At 43.5% G+C, this 20,634-nt stretch overlaps 1 protein-coding gene across 6 annotated transcripts in view; it reads left to right on the top strand.

Annotated features, from left to right (window-relative positions):
- The window catches only part of TET3 (tet methylcytosine dioxygenase 3), a 103,230-nt gene that overhangs the window by 55,300 nt on the left and 27,296 nt on the right, over positions 1–20,634 (top strand). For all 6 annotated transcript variants that reach the window (XM_047744058.1, XM_047744062.1, XM_047744057.1 and 3 more), the window contains one exon: positions 16,323–16,413. In XM_047744058.1, coding sequence (XP_047600014.1) covers positions 16,323–16,413 — 91 coding nt within the window. The remainder of the gene's footprint in view (positions 1–16,322; positions 16,414–20,634) is intronic.

The following is a 20,634-nucleotide window of genomic DNA, read 5'->3' as shown; positions in this document are numbered from 1 at the left end:
GACAGGGGCCTGGCAGGCTAAGGTGAGGAGTTTGACCTGATCTCATAGGTATAAGTCAGCTTCTGAGGGTTGTAAATCAAGGAATGATCTGTCACTTTGTGCTTCCAAAAGACTCTTCTGAAATCTGTAAGAATGCTGTCATGAACCAGGCAAGGAGGAAAGCGGGCCTGACAGAGAGAGTGGGCAGGCAGAGGGCCTCTCGTGGGGGAGGGCATGTGCGGTACGGATGGCCTGGGGGTTCTACCTGGGTGGTGCCGGTCCCCGAGAGCAGGCCAAGAGCCTGGACCTCTGAGTCGTGGGTTTGGATGCAGTTGGCATCCAGGCTGTGGCTGAGGCTGTGGTCCTCAGCTGTGAGCTGAGCGCTGTGGTAAAAGCGCTGAGGAGCCCTGCCCTCCTGTAAGTAATCAGGGCCAAGGCTGTGACGACTGCTCCCCGGGGGCTTCTGTCTTAGGGAAGCATGGATGCACTGGGAAGCCCCAGGTCTCCTCTAGGGCTATGGCTCTCTGCTGTGTATGGTGCGTTCCCTAGAAGATGTGTTTTCACGTGTTGCCGGAAAAGCACATCGATGCTAGTGAGGAGCGTGTTGAAATGCTTGCGATTTTAGGATATACAAACGAGGTCTGTATTCTCTGCTTGTCAAAATAAATTAATATCGGGCAATGGTGTGATCTGTTGGGGTGCTGTGTCCTTGTCAGTAAGGAGGAGCTGGGCTGTCCAGCCCACTCCAGCTACCCCAGACTCCTGTACTCCTGACAAGGACTCACTTGGGGGAAAAAGGAAACGTTGGCCCCAGGGTTTCTGTCGTGGGGGTGAACAGAAGTTCAGGGTCCTGCCAGATGATCCCAGATGTGTTCTGGGATTGTGGTTCCCTTAGAGGGCTAACCCTATTCATTCCTGGATCTTCATAATGAGATGACTTTGAGGGCCTCCTTATTTCTCAGCGTTTTGGAGAAGCTTGTTCTGATCATAGGAATTGGGCCCTTCCCTTTGCCCTCTTCTCTCTCCGCGTTGGTGTGTATCTGCCCACTTTGCCTTGTGTTTAGTTCGTTGTTAGAAATTCCTCCCCCTGCAGTGTAAGACATAACCTTACATTATGCATAGGCCATAGCTGGTCCTTACTAAATATTTCAGGTATTGAATTCAATTATTTGGATATGATGTTTGATCAAACTAGTTTTTAAAATTTGAATTCTAATTCCATCACTTCCTCGTGCCTAAAATGAAAATGATGATAACATCCCCTTGCCAGGGCTGTTGGAAGGATTAGATTAGCTAATATGTACACAGCACTTAGATGGTGTCTGGCGTGGAGCGAGCCCTCCGGGTGTTAGCCGTCATGGGGTGTATCAAGTGCAGTAAGGCAAGAGAAAGAAGTGAAAACATATGTATTAAAAAGGAAGCCTGGTGTTGGCTATTACTTTATTCATCAGTCATTTATTGATTACTAACTCTGTATTAACTACTGTAAAGGATCAAAGTTAGGAGACATGGTTGTCTCTGAAGGATTCTGTCGTGTGCTCGAGGCAACCGCTGAAACCACAAGATACTCAGTCGCCCCTTCAGCAGGCATTTGCCAGGTGCCCATGTGGTCGCACGGGTGTGGCTGGATGGTAGGAGTGCTCTGAACCCGCAGGCTTGGTTGTCATTACTGAGGGTGATGTTTTCTTGTTCTGAAATGGGGTTTGAAACAGGCAGTGAACCCAGACGGGGAGAGGCAAGAGGGCAGCCACTGCAGCCCCAGGAACGTGTGAGCCCCAGCTTCGGGGCAGCAGGAGCCAGCGGAGGGCATGGAGGGCCAGCGGCACAGGGGTGCTCCCAGACCCTTGGCGGTCTGCGTCCCCCTACAGAGGATGGGTGTCCGGTCGAAGCTAGTGAGCAGAGGATTGGCAAGAGAAGGTCAGCGTCCCACAAACCTGGCAGCAGCGATCCTGGCCGCCAATGCCCCTCCGCCAGGGAAGGGCAGGTCAGTGGGCAGCACCTGCCATGGCCAATCCTTTAGTGTTCCAGTTTGTGTTTCTCTGTATGCAATCCTGAGCAGAGAGCTCGAACCAAGCCTAGCTCGTGTTGTTAAATGTTAGCTTATGGGGACATGCTTGGTGGGAGCCAATAGACACAAGCAGTACATAAATGATCATCCCACCTATGTTAAAAAAGGAAAGGAAGGAAGGAAAGGAGGGAGAAGAAAGGAAAGAAAGAAAGAGGTGGGGAGGGGAAGGAAGGAGGGAAGGAGGGAGGGAGGGAAGGAAAGGCAGTAAGGAGGGAAAGAAGGGAAGGAAGGAAAACACTGGAAAGAAATACATCAAAAGTGGCTGTCTCTGTGGTCGGTGGGTGACTTTTTTCTTATATGTTTTCTGAGCTTTCTGTAATGAGATATGTATTTTACAATCAAGAATTGTTTTGAAAGCGTATCCTGGAAATGGCCTGGAAGACAGATCAGTGAAGGGTGATGACCTTGCAGTAGAAGACTGGTTGGGGAGCTATTGAGAAGAAGAATTGTAATAGTAGTAATAATAATATTTATGAAACACCTGCTCTGTTCCAGGCACTGTGCCAAGGACTCTACAGTTACCTCGTTTAATCCTCATAACACCTGTATGAGGGGCGTACTGTCAGTAGTGCCATCATAATGAGGAAGGAAGCGAACTTAGATTCGGTAGTTTACCCAGGTCCCATGTCTAGCACACGGTAGAGGTGAGATTCGAATCTAGGCAGTGGGACTCTTAACCAGCACACCATACTGTGATTGAAATTTAGTTGAGGGGCACCTGGGTGGCTCAGTGGGTTAAAGCCTCTGCCTTTGGCTTAGGTCATGGTCCAAGGGTCCTGGGATTGAGCCCCAAATCGGGCTCTCTGCTCAGCAGGGAGCCTGCTTCCTCCTCTCTCTGCCTGCCTCTCTGCCTACTTGTGATCTCTGTCAAATAAATAAGTAAATAAAATCTTAAAAAAAAAAAGAAATTTAGTTGAGAAAGGAGTCCTATTATGTAAAATGGTGGGATTAAGAGTGAAGAGGGTGAGAAAGATGGGATTCACTTGGAGCCAGCTTCTTGAGGTGCTGGAGTTCGTGTTAGGGAAAGCCATCCTGTTTTCCAGAAGTATCTAGAGAGCCCGCTTTTGGACTGTTGCTTCCATCAGTCAGTATGGCAGAATTTGTCTCTGTGAACTCGGGCTCAGGACAAGGGTTAGGAGTAAAGGCTGCTCACTCTGGCATTAATGTCAGATGGGAACCGTCTCATGTTCCAGAAACTCATCCTCTCAACAGTGGTAGGTAGAGAGGTGCGGATTGCAGGTCAGTTTGAGGAAGAATTTTCCATAGAAGTGACAGTGAGGTTCGGAGATGCCATCATGCATTAATAATGAACAACTTTATAAAGGCATAAAAAGGTTTTATAGCACAGCAAAAGAAACTTAATATTCAATATGGTGACTTCTGCCAAATTGGTGATTTTGGCCGACATGGGCTTCACTGACGAACCAAAAACCCATACACGAAGAGCACTGTTTTCCCCTTGTATAAAGACTATGAGTTTCTGAAGGAATGGGTAGCATTCATTTGGACTTATTCTCCAAATCCTGAAATACTAGAATTAGAGGCATCTCTTGAAGCTTCAAAGAAATAAATTTAGAAGACGTGAAAGGAAGTGTCCTTCTCCAAAAGGTAGAATGGTATCCAGGTTTGGGAAAACTTACAAGTTGAAGTTTTATTTTAGATTATTGGAGGAAGAGAGTATTGATGTATTTCTAATACTTTGCGGCACACAATAGAGATCCCCTTAACCATCCTGTAATACCATTGTCAGAGGCGGGACAGTGAGCAGCAATGACTAGGAAGAGATAAAATACTACTCCTAGATGGGGAGGTTCACAAGATGAGCCAGCTTAGGACAGAGAATGAGTTCAGGTGGCTTTTCAGTGGGAAGGCATCCTTGGAAGTCATCTGCTCATCCTTTTACAGTTGAGGAAACAAGTTTGATTAACTTTTGAGTCTTGTCCCCCTGTCTCTGAGGAGCATCCCACAGACAGCTTTAGATATTAGACCATAGGAAAAGCAGATTGGGAGACAGATCTTAGGAGGCACCTTCGTAGGAATGACATTTTCATTCAGTTGATCATCTACCTTAAAGAAATAGCCAGAGGCCAATACAAAAAAAAAAGTCCTTTTGCCTGGAGCATGGTGAAATTCTGGGTGAGAGGGAGCTGTTGTCCAGCAGATATGGCTGGTAACAGTGCCATGGGATCTGTAGTCAAATGCTCTACCACTGAGCTATACCCCCAGTGCCATGGGATCTGAATGGGGGACACAGAGACTTACCTCTGTTTACAATCGGGGAAAGTCTATTTCATATAGTTTTTAGGAGAAGGTACCCCCCTCACCCACCCCTGCCTCTCATTCAGTTTGAGATGAAGAGGAACTTCATGTGTTCTAAATATTTTTTTGGACAATAGACTATTTGGATCCCAGCATAAAGATGGGGAATCTGACTCTGGGGAGGGTATCAGAAAGAAGTTCCTGGAGGAGGTGATGTTTGAGGTGAGACATTTAATGGATTAATACGAAGAAGGGAGAGTGTTCCAGGCAAAGGAACATGAAGATTGTAGAGATGAAAAACCTCACGAAGCCAGAGCTGTAGTGGTGAGAAAACATGGGGAAATGCAAGTAATTCTGGTGTGACTGGTGTATTGGACGAAAGGTTGGGAGTGGCCGGACAGGAGAGCTTCAGGGGATCCAGAGATGATACTGAAGGCAGAGAAACCAGTTTGCAAGCTGAGGTGTGGTTCAGGAGAGAAATAATGGGTGCTTGAACTCCGAGAATGACATTGAGTGGGAGGGAGGAGAGAGGTGGATGGATAAGAGAAAGATTAGGAAAAAGATTTAACTGCTGGCTGTAGGAGTAAAGGAAGAAGCAGCATGTCAGGTGGCTCCTGGGGCTCCAGGTTGGGTGACTGGGGTGGACAGTAGTGCCATTTACCTAGATTCAGAATCCTTGGAAGGAATCAGGTTTGGACATCCAGCCTTTGAGATAAAAGGCTGGATAAAATGACCTAAAGGTTATGCATCGAGGTGGGTCTGTGCGTTAGAGGTTCTAGAACAAAGTGATGGTAGTCGATGTTTCAATTATGATCATTCCACCAGGCTGAACGTGTAGATCGAGAAGAGGCCCAGGAAGGGAGCACACTAACATTTAGAGGGTCTCAAACAGGAGACTGTGAAGGAGGGTGTGGAAGAGACTTGGGAAGACATTGAGGTTGGGGAAGGCTAAAGAATCCGCAGAGAGCTGGGAGGTTGGGAGGGCTGAGAGCCCAGTTCTGGAGAAGCGTCAGGATTCAATGCTGGGTTCTTCTTTGTCTCACACGATTTGTTATTACACATGCGGTTGTCTTGTCGATTGAATCCCAGGTTCCTTAGGAACGGGGACTGAATGTTGTATTTCTAGAACATTTAGACTGGTGCTAAGCATTCTGGTAGGTGTGCTTCCTATTTTTTGGTTAACTGGTCAACCTTATTCTGCCTCCCCATTTAAACTCTGCAGAGATGTCAGATGAGTTTAGGCACGATCTCCTTCCCTTTAACCTTTGTCATCAGTGAGTGTGCCCCTGTTATAAAAGTATTTGTGTCCGCTACCAGCAGGCCTGGCACTCTGCCCATGGACTCACAGGCAGCTGACCTGTGATTTTAGTTTTTAAAAAACTCATCTAGCACACCTAATCCAGGGTAGGGCCCAACCATCTACCTACCCACTGTGTGTCTTTATGCCTGCCAGGAGGCAATGAGCTAGCAGCTGGTGATTGACTGTCATGGAAATAGAGTCTAAATAGTTAATATAAGCCTGAGCTGTTCAGCTTGAAGTCCACTGAAATGGGACTAGGAAACTGAGCATTTTATATAGGATTGTTTGGAAAAAGAAGACCAGTACATAAAACCCTAGTGTGATCTTGACTCCTATGCATTAATTATACCAGTTATCAGTTGTCTCTATCAATGTCATAAAGAGGAAAAGTGCCTCGGCCTGTGCTCCCATGTCTTTCCGTGGCTGTTATCTTTCCCACTGGGGAAGTTTGGGTGCCTTAGTCTCTGTGTAGACCCGGTGGAGGCGGGGGGAAGATGGGAGGCTCACTTAGAAATTAAGGATCCTTCTTGCTGTTAGGCAGTCATGAGTAGTTTCTTGTGTTTGGTATCTCTTGCTGATAGCAGAAAGGATACATTTCATTCTCTCCCTCGCCTAGTGCAGAAGTAGAGCGGAGCATATTTTTCTGTCTTAATGAGCATAAAATTAAGTGCACAGGGCGAAGAAAAGCATCTAGAGCCACATAACCAGCACTTTTCTCAAAAATTGGATTTTTCTCTCCTGAGCTCTGCCCCAGAGCTTCCTACTATGTATTTTGGGGGGGTGGAAAATCACTTCTTTCTGCTCCAGTGGCTCGAAGTGAGACATAAACCAGATTTTTCTTCAAGGAGAGTTGAGCAATTCCCTTGCTCTTTCCCTCTGTAGAGGAGGAAGACACACCCCACTGGGGACTAGCAGGAGAATCGGTGACTTAACAGCAAGATAGCCAAAGAACCCTTTCTAGAAGCCTGGTGAAAGGAACAACAACCAAAACAGAAGTGAAAATTCATCCGCTGAAGTTTGGAAGTAGCCCCAATCTTAAACCATGAATTCTAGAGGCTGTCTACTAGCTTAAGAGAAGTTGTATGAAAACAAAGGATGATGCAGGGTATACAGCTCGCAGTGTGGGGAGAAACAGTAGTGGACTCTTGGACACTGAAACTTGGAGAGATGGGCTGGGGACCACCCTTCTGGAAAGCATGCTCTCTGGAAAGTGGGGAATGTAGACAGGCCCCCTTCCCCTCCCTATTCCAGCTTCTGATGGGGGTGAGGTATAGGGTGAGTTCAGTTGGTTGGAGGGCCTGGAAACCATATCCTAGGAGCCTGCTTTGTAGCTGAGGGCCAGTAGCACCGAACAAAGGCCATTGTGCACAGAGAAGTATTTGCTGAACCACCGAACAAAAATCCTGCAATCTGTGGGGCTTTATTTTAACTTGATGTTAACTTATCACAGTGACCCGCTCACTCCCAAATAAGGAAATAAACCAGTATCATAGCATTAGGACAGAGCATAACCCAACCCCCAACATACAAACATACATCTGTCCTTATTCAGAGGTGTTGGCCCCAACAGACAGAGTGCCCAAAGATGAAATTTCCTACTTGTAACGACAGTCCACAGCCAGCCCCAGTTCCTCCCATCCCCCCTCAGGCTGCTGAGCTTTTGAACTAATAGTCGAAACCTCTCCCCCATCCAGTTCTTGAGCTTAATTTCTAAGGGAAGGATTTGAACATGGTGCAGGTAAATAGAGAGGAGTCAGGACCTTCCACCCATCCTCCATGGGGCAGGTGAGTAGCCCAGTGGTTTTCAACGATGGGCTCTTTTGCACTTCTTCTCCCCAGGAGACTTTTGGCAATGTGTGAGGACAGTTTTGGTTGTAACAACCGGTGCGGTACGACTGGCATCTAGTGGGTGGAGGGCAGAGATGCTGCTAAGTATTCCCCAGTGATTGATACACAGAACATGACAACACAGGGCTGTCCAGTCCAAAATGTAGTACCAAAGGGGAGAAACCCTGGAGATAAACTTTGCCGTGGAAAGATTAATTAATAAGCAAACAAACAGTCCCACATGCAATCCATTCAGATTCTGTGGGGAAAGTAGAGGGATTGATATATAACATTTAGAATGAAAGTTTACGTTAGAGAAAACAAAAATTTGAAGAACTGATATATGCCATCAAGGAAGTTGAACCAAAAAAGTTCCCTCTGAAACAGGAAGTGAAAGATGAGGGGCTAAAATGAAATTACAGAGAAGCTGCACGAGGTACAGATTAAATTCCAGAAGCAGGCCATTGCACACAGCCCACACAGCTGCACCAGAAGCTGGAAAAAGCGGAATCAGAGTTACAGGAAGAGCCAATCAGTGAGGAAGAGGGACTTGGAGGTCATGGCAAAACAGGAAAAGAAAACAGAAAGGGTCCTAGCCAGAGTAGGGAGATAAGGGGACCCAAAGGCCAGAGGAGGGGTCCTGTGTGCCGACTCCCTGTCAGGAATGCTGGCAACATTCACTGGGGAAGAGCCTGGAACAAACTGAGCAAAGGCAAGAGTCAAAGGATAGAAAACTTTTCTGAAGCGAAAGAAAATGACTAAAAATGGACAAATCATGATCCTGATCAACTTACTGAATTTCAAGGATGAACAATCACCTACAGATAAATTAACTGAAAAATTAAGTCACACGTATTCTTTTTTTTTTAAGCTTAAAAAATGCTTTTTAAAAAACACTGTTTTAATCGAAAGACATATAGGAAGGTATAGAAACCTTAAGAGTATACACTCAGTAAGTTTTACAAAAGGCATGTACTTATGTAACCATAACTAGATCAAGAAACAGCTTTTCCAGTCCCCTACACCTGATTCACTAAAGCACACTGTAGCCTGCAGACCAAATCTGGCTCCATCTCTGAGCCGAAGACAATTTTTATGTTTTTAAATGGTGCCCCCCAAAAAATCAGAAGAAGAATAAGGTTTCATGACTCATGGAAATTAGATGAGGTCCAAATTCCAGTGTCCATAAGCTTTAATGGAACATAGCCATGCTTATTTGTCTATGTGTTATCTGTGGCTGCATTTTCACTACATCAGCAAAGATGAGTGCTCGCCACAGACACCAATGCCCTGTGAAGCCTGACATGCCATCTGGCCCTTCACATAGGTTTGCCAACCCCTCTCTTGATGTAACTACTTTTCTAACTTGTAACCACACTGACCAGTTTGCCTGTTCCTGAATTGCATACGTATCCTATCATAAATCTATATGTATTCCTTCACATTCTGACTTTTTCTGTTCGTGTTGTGTCTGTTTGTGAGGTTCATCTATGTGTGTGTAGCAGTTCCTGTTGTTCCTTCATTCTCGTTGCTACATAGTGTTCTGTTTTGTGAATATACCACAGTGTATCCGTTTGACCATTGATGATCATTTGGATCGTTTCCAATTTGAAGGTTATTATGAATCATGCTGATATAAGATATCTTCTATAGGTCTTTTGGAACACGGAGGTATACGCTTACATATTTCCATTGGTTATATACCCAAGACTGAAATTGTCTGTGTTCAGCTTAGGTTGCTACTATTCGTTTTCCAAAGTGCTTGTGACCCTTTAAACTCCTGCCAGCCATACTCCACATCCTCACCAGCAAATGGTATCAGCAGTCTTCCTGCCGTTGTGGCAGGTGTATCCCATCATGGCTTTAATTTGCATTTCCCTCATGACTGATGAGGTTGAGACCTTTTCATACCTGTTCATACTTTTCTATAGAGTGCCCATGCAAGCCATTTGCCCATTTCTCTGTTGTGTTTCTGTTTTTTTTCTTATTGATTGGCATGGGTTCTTTATTTATGGTGGATCCGATTTTTGTTGTTGGAGATGTGTATTGCTGTTCTCGGAATATTAAAAGTTTGACCTGGGAATTCTATACCCACTTATGTTGCCCTTCACATGTAAAAATTTCTTAAAATACTTCCAAATATACAAGAACTCAAATTTTCTAGAGATGAATCAGATAAGTAATGGATCAGGGAATTTATATATATGATGGGACACTAAATATACTCAAATGTGAAGTCTACATTTAAATAACTGTAATCATTGTTTTTCTAAAACAGGAGTAATTTATTTACTTATATTTGAAATTGTTTTATATCAAATATCTCTTTGCTAACAGAGAGGAAAAGCTATGTTCATAAGGATACCCACAAAAAGCAGGAGACAAAATGAAGGAGGAGGTGGGAGAAATTATAAGGATGCTAATAACTTCTTTCTCAGCAAAAGTACAATGAACATTACTAAAGACATACTACAGATTTTTCTAAATTACCAGGGTTGAGGGTAGGGAGTAAAAGAAAATTTAAAACCTAGAACAAATACAGGAAAGAAAAAAACAAGGACACAGCATGGAAAACATAATATACACTGACAGAAGAGCAAACATATATTATGACAGTAAATGTAAATAGGGTAAACTCATGTATTGAATTTAAGATGAATAGCATTAAACAGCACCAAAAAATGTTAATAAACCTTATTTCCCTATGAAAAAACAGAGGCATATATTGCTTACTGATTGAGAATGTGTACTGCATTCTTTAGAACATTATCCCAACCTTGCAAATTATTGTCACTTGTCTGGCACCATAACCAAGTACAAGCCCATTGCTATAGAAAAGATACACACACACGCGAATGTGTATATATGCATGTATATATGTATATAAATACATATATGTGTGTATATGTGTATATATAATGAGACGTATATTCTCTTGCCTATATAAATATATATAATGAAATATACAGCCTTGTGGATGTATAAACATATACCTGTGAATAATTACATTTGCAAATGTATACTAGTTTTATAACTAAGCATACTTGGTTTTAAGTTTAATTTTTTTCCACAGAATATCTTCTCCCTGATACAGACATATAATCAACATATAATCAAGGAAGGAGATCTATCTTTATGTTTTGTTTTTTTTTTAAAGATTTTATTTATTTATTTGACAGACAGCGATCACAAGTAGGCAGAGAGGCAGGCAGAGAGAGAGAAAGGAGGAAGCAGGCTCCCTGCTGAGCAGAGAGCTCGATGCGGGGCTCGATCCCAGGACCCTGGGATCATGACCTGAGCCGAAGGCAGAGGCTTTAACCCACTGAGCCATCCAGGCGCCCCAATCTATCTTTATGTTTAAATATATCTATCTTATATGTTTTTATAGATGTAGGTCAGGAAAAAGGGATATAGTTAAAGGGAACAGTGCTTCCGAAGGACTCCCTGGGCTGCCTTGTAAACTGACAGATGGGAAAGAATGACTTTGCTTTTGCTTGGCACTCGGAGCTGTGTCTGCCTTTGCATTTTCGAGGCCTTCCCCGAGAAACCTGACCATCCAGTGTGGAGGCTGGCTTGGTTTCGGATCTGTATCTTTTTTCTCAGCGGCTGGAATGGCCAAGATTTGGTTTGCATCTTCTTGAAAATCTCCTTTCTCTGCCTTTAAGCCAGTAAGTTTTGAGCTTTTCTGACTGGGGGGCAGAAGGTAGTCACTAAAAGCTACATTATGTTCTAGTTCCAGTGGAAGATTCTGCAGTCAATCCATTATTTTGACTTTTCTCCAGACAATAGGAGCTGGAATAGAGCCCAGAAGTTCTGGCATCTTCTTATATTCTGTTTTCTATATACCATGTAGTCTCCTAGCACCTATAAAGAGCTTCAGACCACTACTTCCAACACCCACATTCTTATATTTCCTTTCCCCAGCCTTCTCTGGTCTCCCCTCCCTCCCGCCCCCATTCCATATGCTTCCTTCTGCAATCCTCTCTGTGTTATGTTCGGAATAGTGTATATTTGGAGCAAGTCATTTTTAATCCTTTAGTTGAAAACATTCATTCATTCATGAAACATTTAGGCACCGATAGGTTGAGAACAGTGCTAGGTGACTAACTCTCATCTCATCATCAATGATTCTGTAATGCAGGAACGTTATTTTAACTGCTCTTAAGGCTCATAAGGGTTGTGTCACTTGGCCACAGTCACACAATTTGTTTGGCAGAGCCTGGACAACAGGCTCTGAGTTCGTCTCATGCGCCAAAGACTGCACGGAGCCCTCTGTGCAGTGTGCACAGGAAGGCATGAGGATTACAGGTCGGGAGGGTAACCGGTCGCATCACAGGTCCCCAGGTCTCTGCAGAATCCACGTTCTTTCTGCTGTGCCATACTAATGACAGACACGGGTGGTGATACGTGCCTTGATGTTTCTGTTGTCTGCAAGGTGATCTGGGAATCCAGAGGTGAAGTGGACCCTGACAGGTGCCCTGGCGTTTCAGAGAAGAGGTGGCATTTGAACTAGACCTTAAAAGAGGAGCTTTTCCAAAGACAGAAATAAGGGAGGGCACTGTTGTCAGTGGGGAAACCCTCTTGAAGACACGGAGGGATCGCACAGTTGGGTGGCAGGAGCTGTGCTGGTCGCTGCCGAACGTGGGGTGGGACGTGTGCACAGATGGCTCCAAGGGCCCTTGTGGACTGTGCTCTGGAATTTGGGTTCTTTCTCTTGTCTAACATGGGGTCATTCGGGGGAAGCAGTGTGATCAGATTTTTTTGTTGGGGGGTGTATAAACTGGCGGAATTAGGAAGGATAACCTAGGAGGGCTGAGATCAGTTAAACCATACCCATAATTCAGACAAAAGCCTGACCCAGGACATTAGTGGGGGATGAAGAGCCTCCAGGAGCAGAAGCCATAAGAGGCAGACACGTCTGGTCAATTCATTGGCTGGATATACCGTTGCTATCTTTTTTGGGGGATCAAACCATTTTATTGAGGGGCTTCAGGGAAATGTCAAAGGGCTGGGAGTTCAGTGAGATCAACATACTCAGCCTGGCCGGGACCTGCCCAGCTTCACAGTGGCCTGAAGGCTCTGCAGACCTTTCCTTGTTTGTTTGTTTTTTTATTTTACTTTATTTTATTTTAAGAGAAAGGGGAGGGGTGCAGAGGGAGAGGGGGAGAGGGAATCTTAAGCAGGCTCTACACCCCACATGGAGTACAACGCGGGGTTCAGTCTCACGACTCTGAGATCGTGACCTGAGCCAGAATCAAGAGCCAGATGCTTAACCAACTGAGCCACCCAAGCGCCCCTTCTTGTTTGTTTTTAAAGCCAGAAACACAACTAAACTCATTTTCACAAACTTGCTCTTACACTTATTTTTAGTGTGGGTGGCGACCCACACACCGATTGGCTTGCACGTAGTGTGTATGTGTGATGTGTGCACACTCATGTATGTGTGATTGCGTGTGTACACTGACTGTAGTGTGTTATACACGCAGTATTGAAATTTTCTTTTTTCCTCCCCATTTAAAATATCTTGGAGGTCGTGTTTTGTCCGTAAATCTGGAGCTGCCTCATTCCTTTTGATATTGCTTAGCATTTCATTATACGGACATGCCCCAGTGTCTTTGGAATACATAATGCATCGTGATGGACATTGAGGTTTCTGTTACTTTGCCATTACAAATGAGGTAGTGAGTATTCGTGTATACAAGTACTATTGTGCACATATCTGAATTTCCAGAAATGAGTTCTTAGAAGATTTGAAATTCTTTGTGAAATTGCGGAGTCAGATGGACTCGTGTGCATTTGTGATTTTAACATATTGCTAAATTACTTTGCATACTGCCTGTTTTCCTGTACTCTCACCAACACAGGACCCTGATGGCAACTCCTCGGGAAGGTAAACCTGGTACCTTCTTGTGTTTTACAGATGTTTGAGCCATTTGCATTTCCCTTTTATCCTTTTTAAATTTTTCTCTTGAATTATTGACCTTATTTAGCTATAGAAGTTCTTGATATTTTAAGGAAATTACCCTTTTGTCTGGTATGAATTCCAGATATTTGTCCCCAGCGTGTTATTTGTCTTTTAGCTTGACTTTTGGTAGCTATTACTATAAACTTTTTTTTTAGTTAAATTTATTGGGATTTGTATATATGTGCCGGGGGGCTTTAGAATTTCATGTTACACTTAGAGAAGATTTCCCTTTTCTATGAATATTTTTGAAACTCTCCCATTGTTTTTCTTTCAGAACTTGCATAGTTTCAATTTTTTTTTTTTTTTGTATTTAAATCTTCCAGCTCTTTGGAATATATTTGAGGGTAAGGTATTGAGTGTGGATCAGACTTTTCCCTCATTGTCTCAACACTGTGCATTGAAAAATGAATCTCCCCATTGATTTGAAATGCCATTAGGTATCTTCTTGTTCGTGGATATTATCTACCCAGACAGACCATAAACTTTTAAAAGGCAACAATTAGATATCATCCTATCTTGAATCCCCCATAAAGCTGAGCATAACATCCTGCATAAAAGAGATATGACAGTGTTTTTATATACAAAGAATTGTGACTTACATGTATAGGAAAGTATGCAAAACATTCACATACAACTCAGTGAAAATTTATAAAGTGAATGCCTGGGTAGCCACAACCTAGGTCAAAAATAGGCCATTTCCTCCTCCTCAGAAGTCCCCGGCACCCCTGTCCCATTCACATTCCTCTTCCATCCTCCAGAGGCAACCACTCTCTTGACTTGTGACAAGGATTTTCTTGTTTTACTTTATAATAAGATTGGACCATATAAAATCACCATTGTGTGTAGGTAAAAAGCCGTTGAATGTCTGCCATTTCATATTTCAGCCTAATAATTTTACCACCTCTGCATGTGTCTTTAAACAGTATAGTTTAGTGGAGCCTACTTTTGAATATTATTTAAGTGTAATCTTACTGTATTTGTTCTCTGCCATGCTTCTTTCCATTACTGTGACCTTGTGGTGCTCAACCATGTTGTCGAAGGTTGTCAGTTCTCACTGCTAGAGAGAGCCCATCGTACGATGTACCACACTCTATTTATCCATCCCACTGTGGTGGGATTATAGGTTTCCAGTTTTGACTATTGAAAACAAGGTTGCTAATGAAAATCTTTGTACATGTGTTTTGATGCATGTAACTAAGATTTCTTCTAGGACAGAATCCACGAAGTAGGGCCCGCTCCCTAGTTTTTTATTTTTTTCAAGCCTTTAATGATTTTATATGTATAGAAGAGTTGCAGAGTTGGAACAGAGAGTTTGTGTATACCTTTTATCCATCTACCCCTAATGTAAGCATCTTACATAGTTATGGTGCACTTAAAAATCAGACATTAATGTTGTTACAATATTATGAACTACAGACTTTGGATTTTGTCATTGTTTCCACTAACATCCTTTTTCTGTTCTAGGACCAGTGTGGGATACCACAGTGCACTTAGTTGTCCCATTTCTTTAGACATAAAACAAACTTACCAACTACAGTATAGTATTCGTGTAAAGTTCTTTCTGTTTTTAGCCACATATAGTAGCCAAAAGCTCCTTACTATGACATAGTCATTTGGGTCTCCTTTCTTTCATTGAGAAAAATCCATTTAAAATTCATCCAGGCTCCGTGCCTCAATAATTTGTTCCTTTTGTGAATGAATGAATGAATGAATGAATGCAGTGAATGTCCTACAACATAAAACTTAACCGTTGGCAAGTAAGCACTTCCGTGGTGTTTAGTACATGTACAGGGCACAACCACCACGTCTCTCCAGTTCCAGAACATGTCCATCACCCCAGCACAAAGCCCCGTACTCGTCCCGCAGTTCCTGTGCGCTCTGTCCCTCCTCCCAGCCTCCAGCCGCCGTCAGTCTGCGTTCTGCTTCCGCAGCCTCACCGTTCTGGCTATTTCCTGTGGGCAGGGCTGCGCAGCGTGCAGTGGTTTGGGTCCAGCTTCTTCCACATGTCCTGTTTTTCAGGTTCATCTGCCTTGTACCGCATGTCAGTACTTCCCTCTTTTTTTTTTTTTTTTTTTTTTGGTTTAAATTGTGGTAAAATATATATAACAGAACACTTGCCATTTTCACCATTTTCAAATGTACGGTTTAGTGGCATTAACTACACTCACAACACCATACGGCCAGTCCCCGCGGTTCCCAAAACCTTTTCATCCCCCCACGCAGAAAGGCAGTGCTCAGTAAGTCCCCTTTCTCTGCCCCTGACGGGCCTGGTAACCTTCTAGTCTAATCTCTCTCTCTCTAGGAATTTGCCTGTTCTGGGCATCTCTAAGTGGAGTCACATAGTAGCCGTCTTCTTGCGTCTGGCTTCTCTCACCCAGCATCAAGTTTTCCAGGCTTATCCATGTTGTAGCAGGTTTCGGAAGCTTGTTCCTTTTTAGGTTTGGATGATACTCCATTGGGCGGTGACCCCACATTTTGTCCAACTGTGGATGGACATTTGTGTTGTTTTCACCTTTTGGCTCTCATCAATTAGCCTACAAGTATCCGAGTGAGTCGTTATTTTTTATTCCTGTGTGTATAGCCCTAGGAGTAGAGTGGTTTGCCGACCCCGGTGTAGAACGCGGACAGCGCGGCAGACTGAATTCTGAAGTGGTTCTACCACAGTCTTGACAATCTTGACTTGATTTTACCAGATTCTTCAGCTTTTGCCAGTCTGCCCGGTGTGCCGCGGTGTTACACTGTAATCTTAGTGTGCATATCCTGATTCCTAAAGGAGTTAGTTGAACACATTTTCACATGTTTATAAGCCATTTGAATTTCTTGTTTTGTAATGTGCCCGTTAACATTCCTATTGGTGGTTTGCCTTTCTGAATTGATGTTATGAACCGATGCCTCCAAATAATGTTTACTCTGTGTCTCTGCAGAACAAATAGTGGAGAAAGATGAAGGTCCGTATTATACTCACCTGGGATCTGGCCCCACGGTAGCCTCTATCCGGGAGCTCATGGAGGAGCGGTGAGTGACGCCCAGGTGTCCAAGCAGAGGTGGGCAGTTAAGAGAGCGCGGCATTGAGGCGCCTCTCATTGTCATTGCCTCATACCGGACGACGAACAGGAAGGAGGTCGCGATACCCACACTGGAAGGTTGACTACGGGGCTCTCTCCATAGGTCTGCCCTCTCTCTTCCCCTCCCCGGCTCTTCTCTCTCCTTTTGAACTACTTTTTATTGAAGAAATTTGGTGAAATGACCCTGTCCCGTAGTGTTTCTCGAGGTCTGAATTTTGCTGCTGGCTTTTTTGAAATATCGTTCACTGTGTCCTTCTGCCCTCGCTATGGCCTGTAAATTCTCAGCTGGACCTAAGATGTCATGGGAATCAGATCATTTTTTCTTTCTTTTTTTCAAAACAACTTCATATGTGGTTTTTTGTGCCTCCACTAGGAGGAATAGAATGCTTCCTCGTTGGCCAGTGGGTGTCTATTCAGGTTATACCCTGAGTCGTTGCGACGCTGTCCCGGGAGTCTGATAGCTTTCTCCATTCCTCATGTGGTATTATGCTTGGGGCTCACATTCCACACTTACCCAAGAAGTCCCGGTCCCTTTTACTGGGGGAAAAGTACTTAGAAAACAAACTCTGGTACTAGATGTGCCCATTGCTTCTAGGCCATTTCAGTAGAAAGAGCTAAGAGATACGTGTCAAGTTTTTATTTTTGGTTATTGATTACTGACCAGATACATCGCAGTTTACATTAACATTTAGAATGCAAACTCGGGACTATAGGGTTTTTCCTTAACAACCCTGTTTTGTTTTTTTAAGCAATTTGTGTAGATAGAGACTTTAAAATCTATGTACGTGTCCAAAGCAGATATGAAATGCCATTAATTCTAGTGTACAGAAGGGTAAAATAGCTTGATGATTGAGAACATGTGGATACTGGAGCTAGATGTCACAATCTAATCCTGGCCCTGCCCTTCCTGCTGAGTCCTTGCGTAAGTTGTTCCACTCTGTGACTCAGTTTTTGTATCTGCAAAATGGAGCTGATAGAAGTACACATACACTGTAGGAGAGTTACAAAGAGAAGCTGAATCCATGTCTGGAGAGCACTTCGTGCTTATAGGGAATGACCACGCACAAAGGGTTCTGTCTCATACATATATGTACTGGTAGAAATTTTATAACAAGCATTAGCATTTTAATAGTAAAGGCAACGATTATGTAGATAAACATGTTTGTATGTACATATACAGACAGATGTGTGGAAGGCTGAGTGGCTCAGTGTTCCCACAGATTTGGGAACCAAATTTCGTCTGATCGGGGAGCCAGATGAATCTTGTCATTAATGTAGCAGGGAACATGATTTTGACCGGGAAAGCTGTACTGGCATCCCTGAGTAAATAAGTGGTAAGATGGTTGGAGGACTGTGATCTCTTGTAATGACTCCTAATCGTCCTGCACCATCTGCAAACATTTAGATTCAAAGTAGCCCATCAGAAAAGCATTTGATCAAAGACCCAATCTGCACATTCGAGCCTGATTGCAAGGGTACCTCTGAGTCCATGAGAACAGAACATTTAAGACAGGGTATGCATTACATATGCACACCCACGTGTGCTGACACGTGTATGCGTCACAGTGCCAAGGCTGGGGCAGCCAGCAAGTTGGCCTGTGATGATTTTTTTTTTTTTTTTTTTCAAGGAAATCTTGATACTGTGGTTTGCAGGTTGAGGGCTACAGGGGATTCCAATGTGCACATTGATCTGGGACAGTTTTTGTTTGTGTTTGTTTCTTGGTAACAATTTTACAAAATTTCTAGACAGCTCGCTAAATAACTTTTAGTTATGGAAGAGTATGTTTTGAAACAAGGATTAGGAGATAGTGATAAAGTTGAGATTTGTCCTTTTTTTTCCCCCTTCATTGCTTTAAAAATAACAGCAAACTGTAGATTCTTCAGAAACTGATCCAAGGGAGGAATTCCTGTCAAGACCAGGAATACTTGTGTTTTTCCTCAGCAGCTGGTTTATTTTTATCTTAAGGACCTTGTAAATTATGTAACAGATTGCGTTTCCATCTTCGTTAGCTGCTGGTAAGCTTAGAGCCAGATTTGTGTACCCCTATTAGGAGGAATGTAATTTCTCATCTTTGGCCCATGGGAACCTAGTCAGGTTCACTCCTGAGTCCTTTTGACATGACCCAAAGGAGTCTTCATGCGTTTGCTGGATTTCTCATACAATGAAATTTTCTAGGCCCATCTCTCAGAAATACACACAAGACCCTACTGCTTGCATCTTTGCACACCAACATTACATCCGTCTTTTCCCCCTTTATTCTGATTTCATCACCTGTTATTTTTATCTTATAGAACTTAAAAAAAAAAAAGTTTTCTTGTGGAAGAAGGAGAGGAATGAATGATTAGTGAATATCACCAGGCTGGGGGTCTAGTCTGTGAATGGTCCAGGCTGTCTTTTTCCCTAGACCTCTCCCCGCCAACCCTCTCTCTGCAGGACCACTCTACCGCCAGAAGTTGGCCAAAGTCAGGAAGGGGAAGTGAACTGAAATCAAGGAGACGTTGGTGCTTTTAGCTTCTCTGTAAAGATTTGGAAAAAGGAGGGGGAGGTCAAAAGCAAATCCTAAAATATTCTTCCAACTTATTTATGGGTTCCACCTGTGGGAACCCAGGTCCCCACTGACATAGGTAATTGTAGTCAGTTGTTCAAACCCGTGTCTGAGAAGGTTGTGCTGCAGAGTCCCTTGTCCTCCAACTGGGAAGGGGATTCTGTGCAGCCTAGGAGTTCATTCAGTGTTTATTCGAAAAACAGAGAACCAGCCCCGTGCTGGCAAAAAAGCCTCTGAGTTCAGGGGGTCTGACTGGTCTCGTTACCGTGTGATAAAGGGAACCTCAAAGAAGTCCAACTTTAGGTCAGTGGTTCTCAAACTTGAGCAGGCTTCAGAGTTTCCCAGAGGACTCGTGAAAGCACAGATCCCTGGCCCCACCCCAGAGTTCCTGACCCTGCAGCAGGTCTGGGATGGGACCCGAGAGTCTGCATTCCTCCCGAGTTCCCAGGTGGCGCTGGTCTCGCCACCACCCTTTGAGAATTACTTGCTAAGATGATCGAGTTATCCCTCAGAGTAAGGTTTCAGCCTGTTCTTTCAGACTTTGCTTAGGGTCTAGGAGTTCGTCTATGGGGATGAACATCATCTAGATGTTCTAGAATATCATCTTAATGATAGACCAGCGAGTGAGACATTTAAGGGAAAAAAAAAAAAAGACCCAAATCCAGAGTTGATTGGTTGTCTTTAAGCACAGAGAGAGAAGGTCTAGCTGATCAGACAGTGCTTGGCTCTTATTTGCTCTTGAATATGCAGGTCAGTGCAGGAAGTATTTCTCACATGGGTGGGATGGCAGGGAAGGTACTGGTCAGAAAGCTCACGTCAGTGTCCTCAGCTCACCCTCCTGTGGGGAACATGATATCCTGTCTGTTTTGGTGAGAGCAGCATGGACACTTGCGCTGTCCTTTCCACAGGGACCCCAGGACACACCAAGTATCCAGGCTTTGCACTTGGGGACCACTTCCTGATAAATGTTTGTGAAAGTTTTCCAGGAACCGAACAAAAGTGGCAGTATCTGGTCTTTTCCTCTGGAAACAGGCCACACCATGTCAACTCCCCAGGGTCCTGTCCCCAAACACATTCTATAAGGGACTCACATAGCCATAGAATTTTCATGTGCTAATTCTCAGAAATGCTTTTCACCTCTTCAGTATTCTCAGTTTCACTCAAGATCTCTGGGAACTCAAAGAAACCATATATCAGTATTTTAAAAAATAATTTTTCTTTCCCAATTACAAAAATAAAACCTGTCTGTAAAAGTCTTGCTTTAAAAAAGCTAAGAATGAATAAAGCTCTCCAGCAATTATCCAGAAGAAACTTTAAAAAGAAAGTTTCATGCTTACCCTTCAGTTTTTTCTAAGCGTTTATAGCTACACATATATAGATAAATTTTACACCAAAGGGGATCAATCATAACATACCCACTGTTTGCAGCTGCCTCCCCCCTTGTTAATTTCCTCTATGTTAGTGCATACAATTATGTCGAATCCTTTTTGATGGCTGCATGGTTTTCCATTATATGGAAATTTATTATATTGATTATATTGTAATTAGCCAGTCCTATGCTGGATATTTAAGTTGTTTCTAATTTCTCAGTTGTCGATGCAACAATGAATATCTTGTTTCTAAGT

The sequence above is a fragment of the Lutra lutra genome, chromosome 9 (genome assembly GCF_902655055.1).
Source record: "Lutra lutra chromosome 9, mLutLut1.2, whole genome shotgun sequence".
NCBI classification, from domain to species: Eukaryota; Metazoa; Chordata; class Mammalia; order Carnivora; family Mustelidae; genus Lutra; species Lutra lutra.
This window is presented reverse-complemented; position numbering and strand designations above follow the sequence as displayed.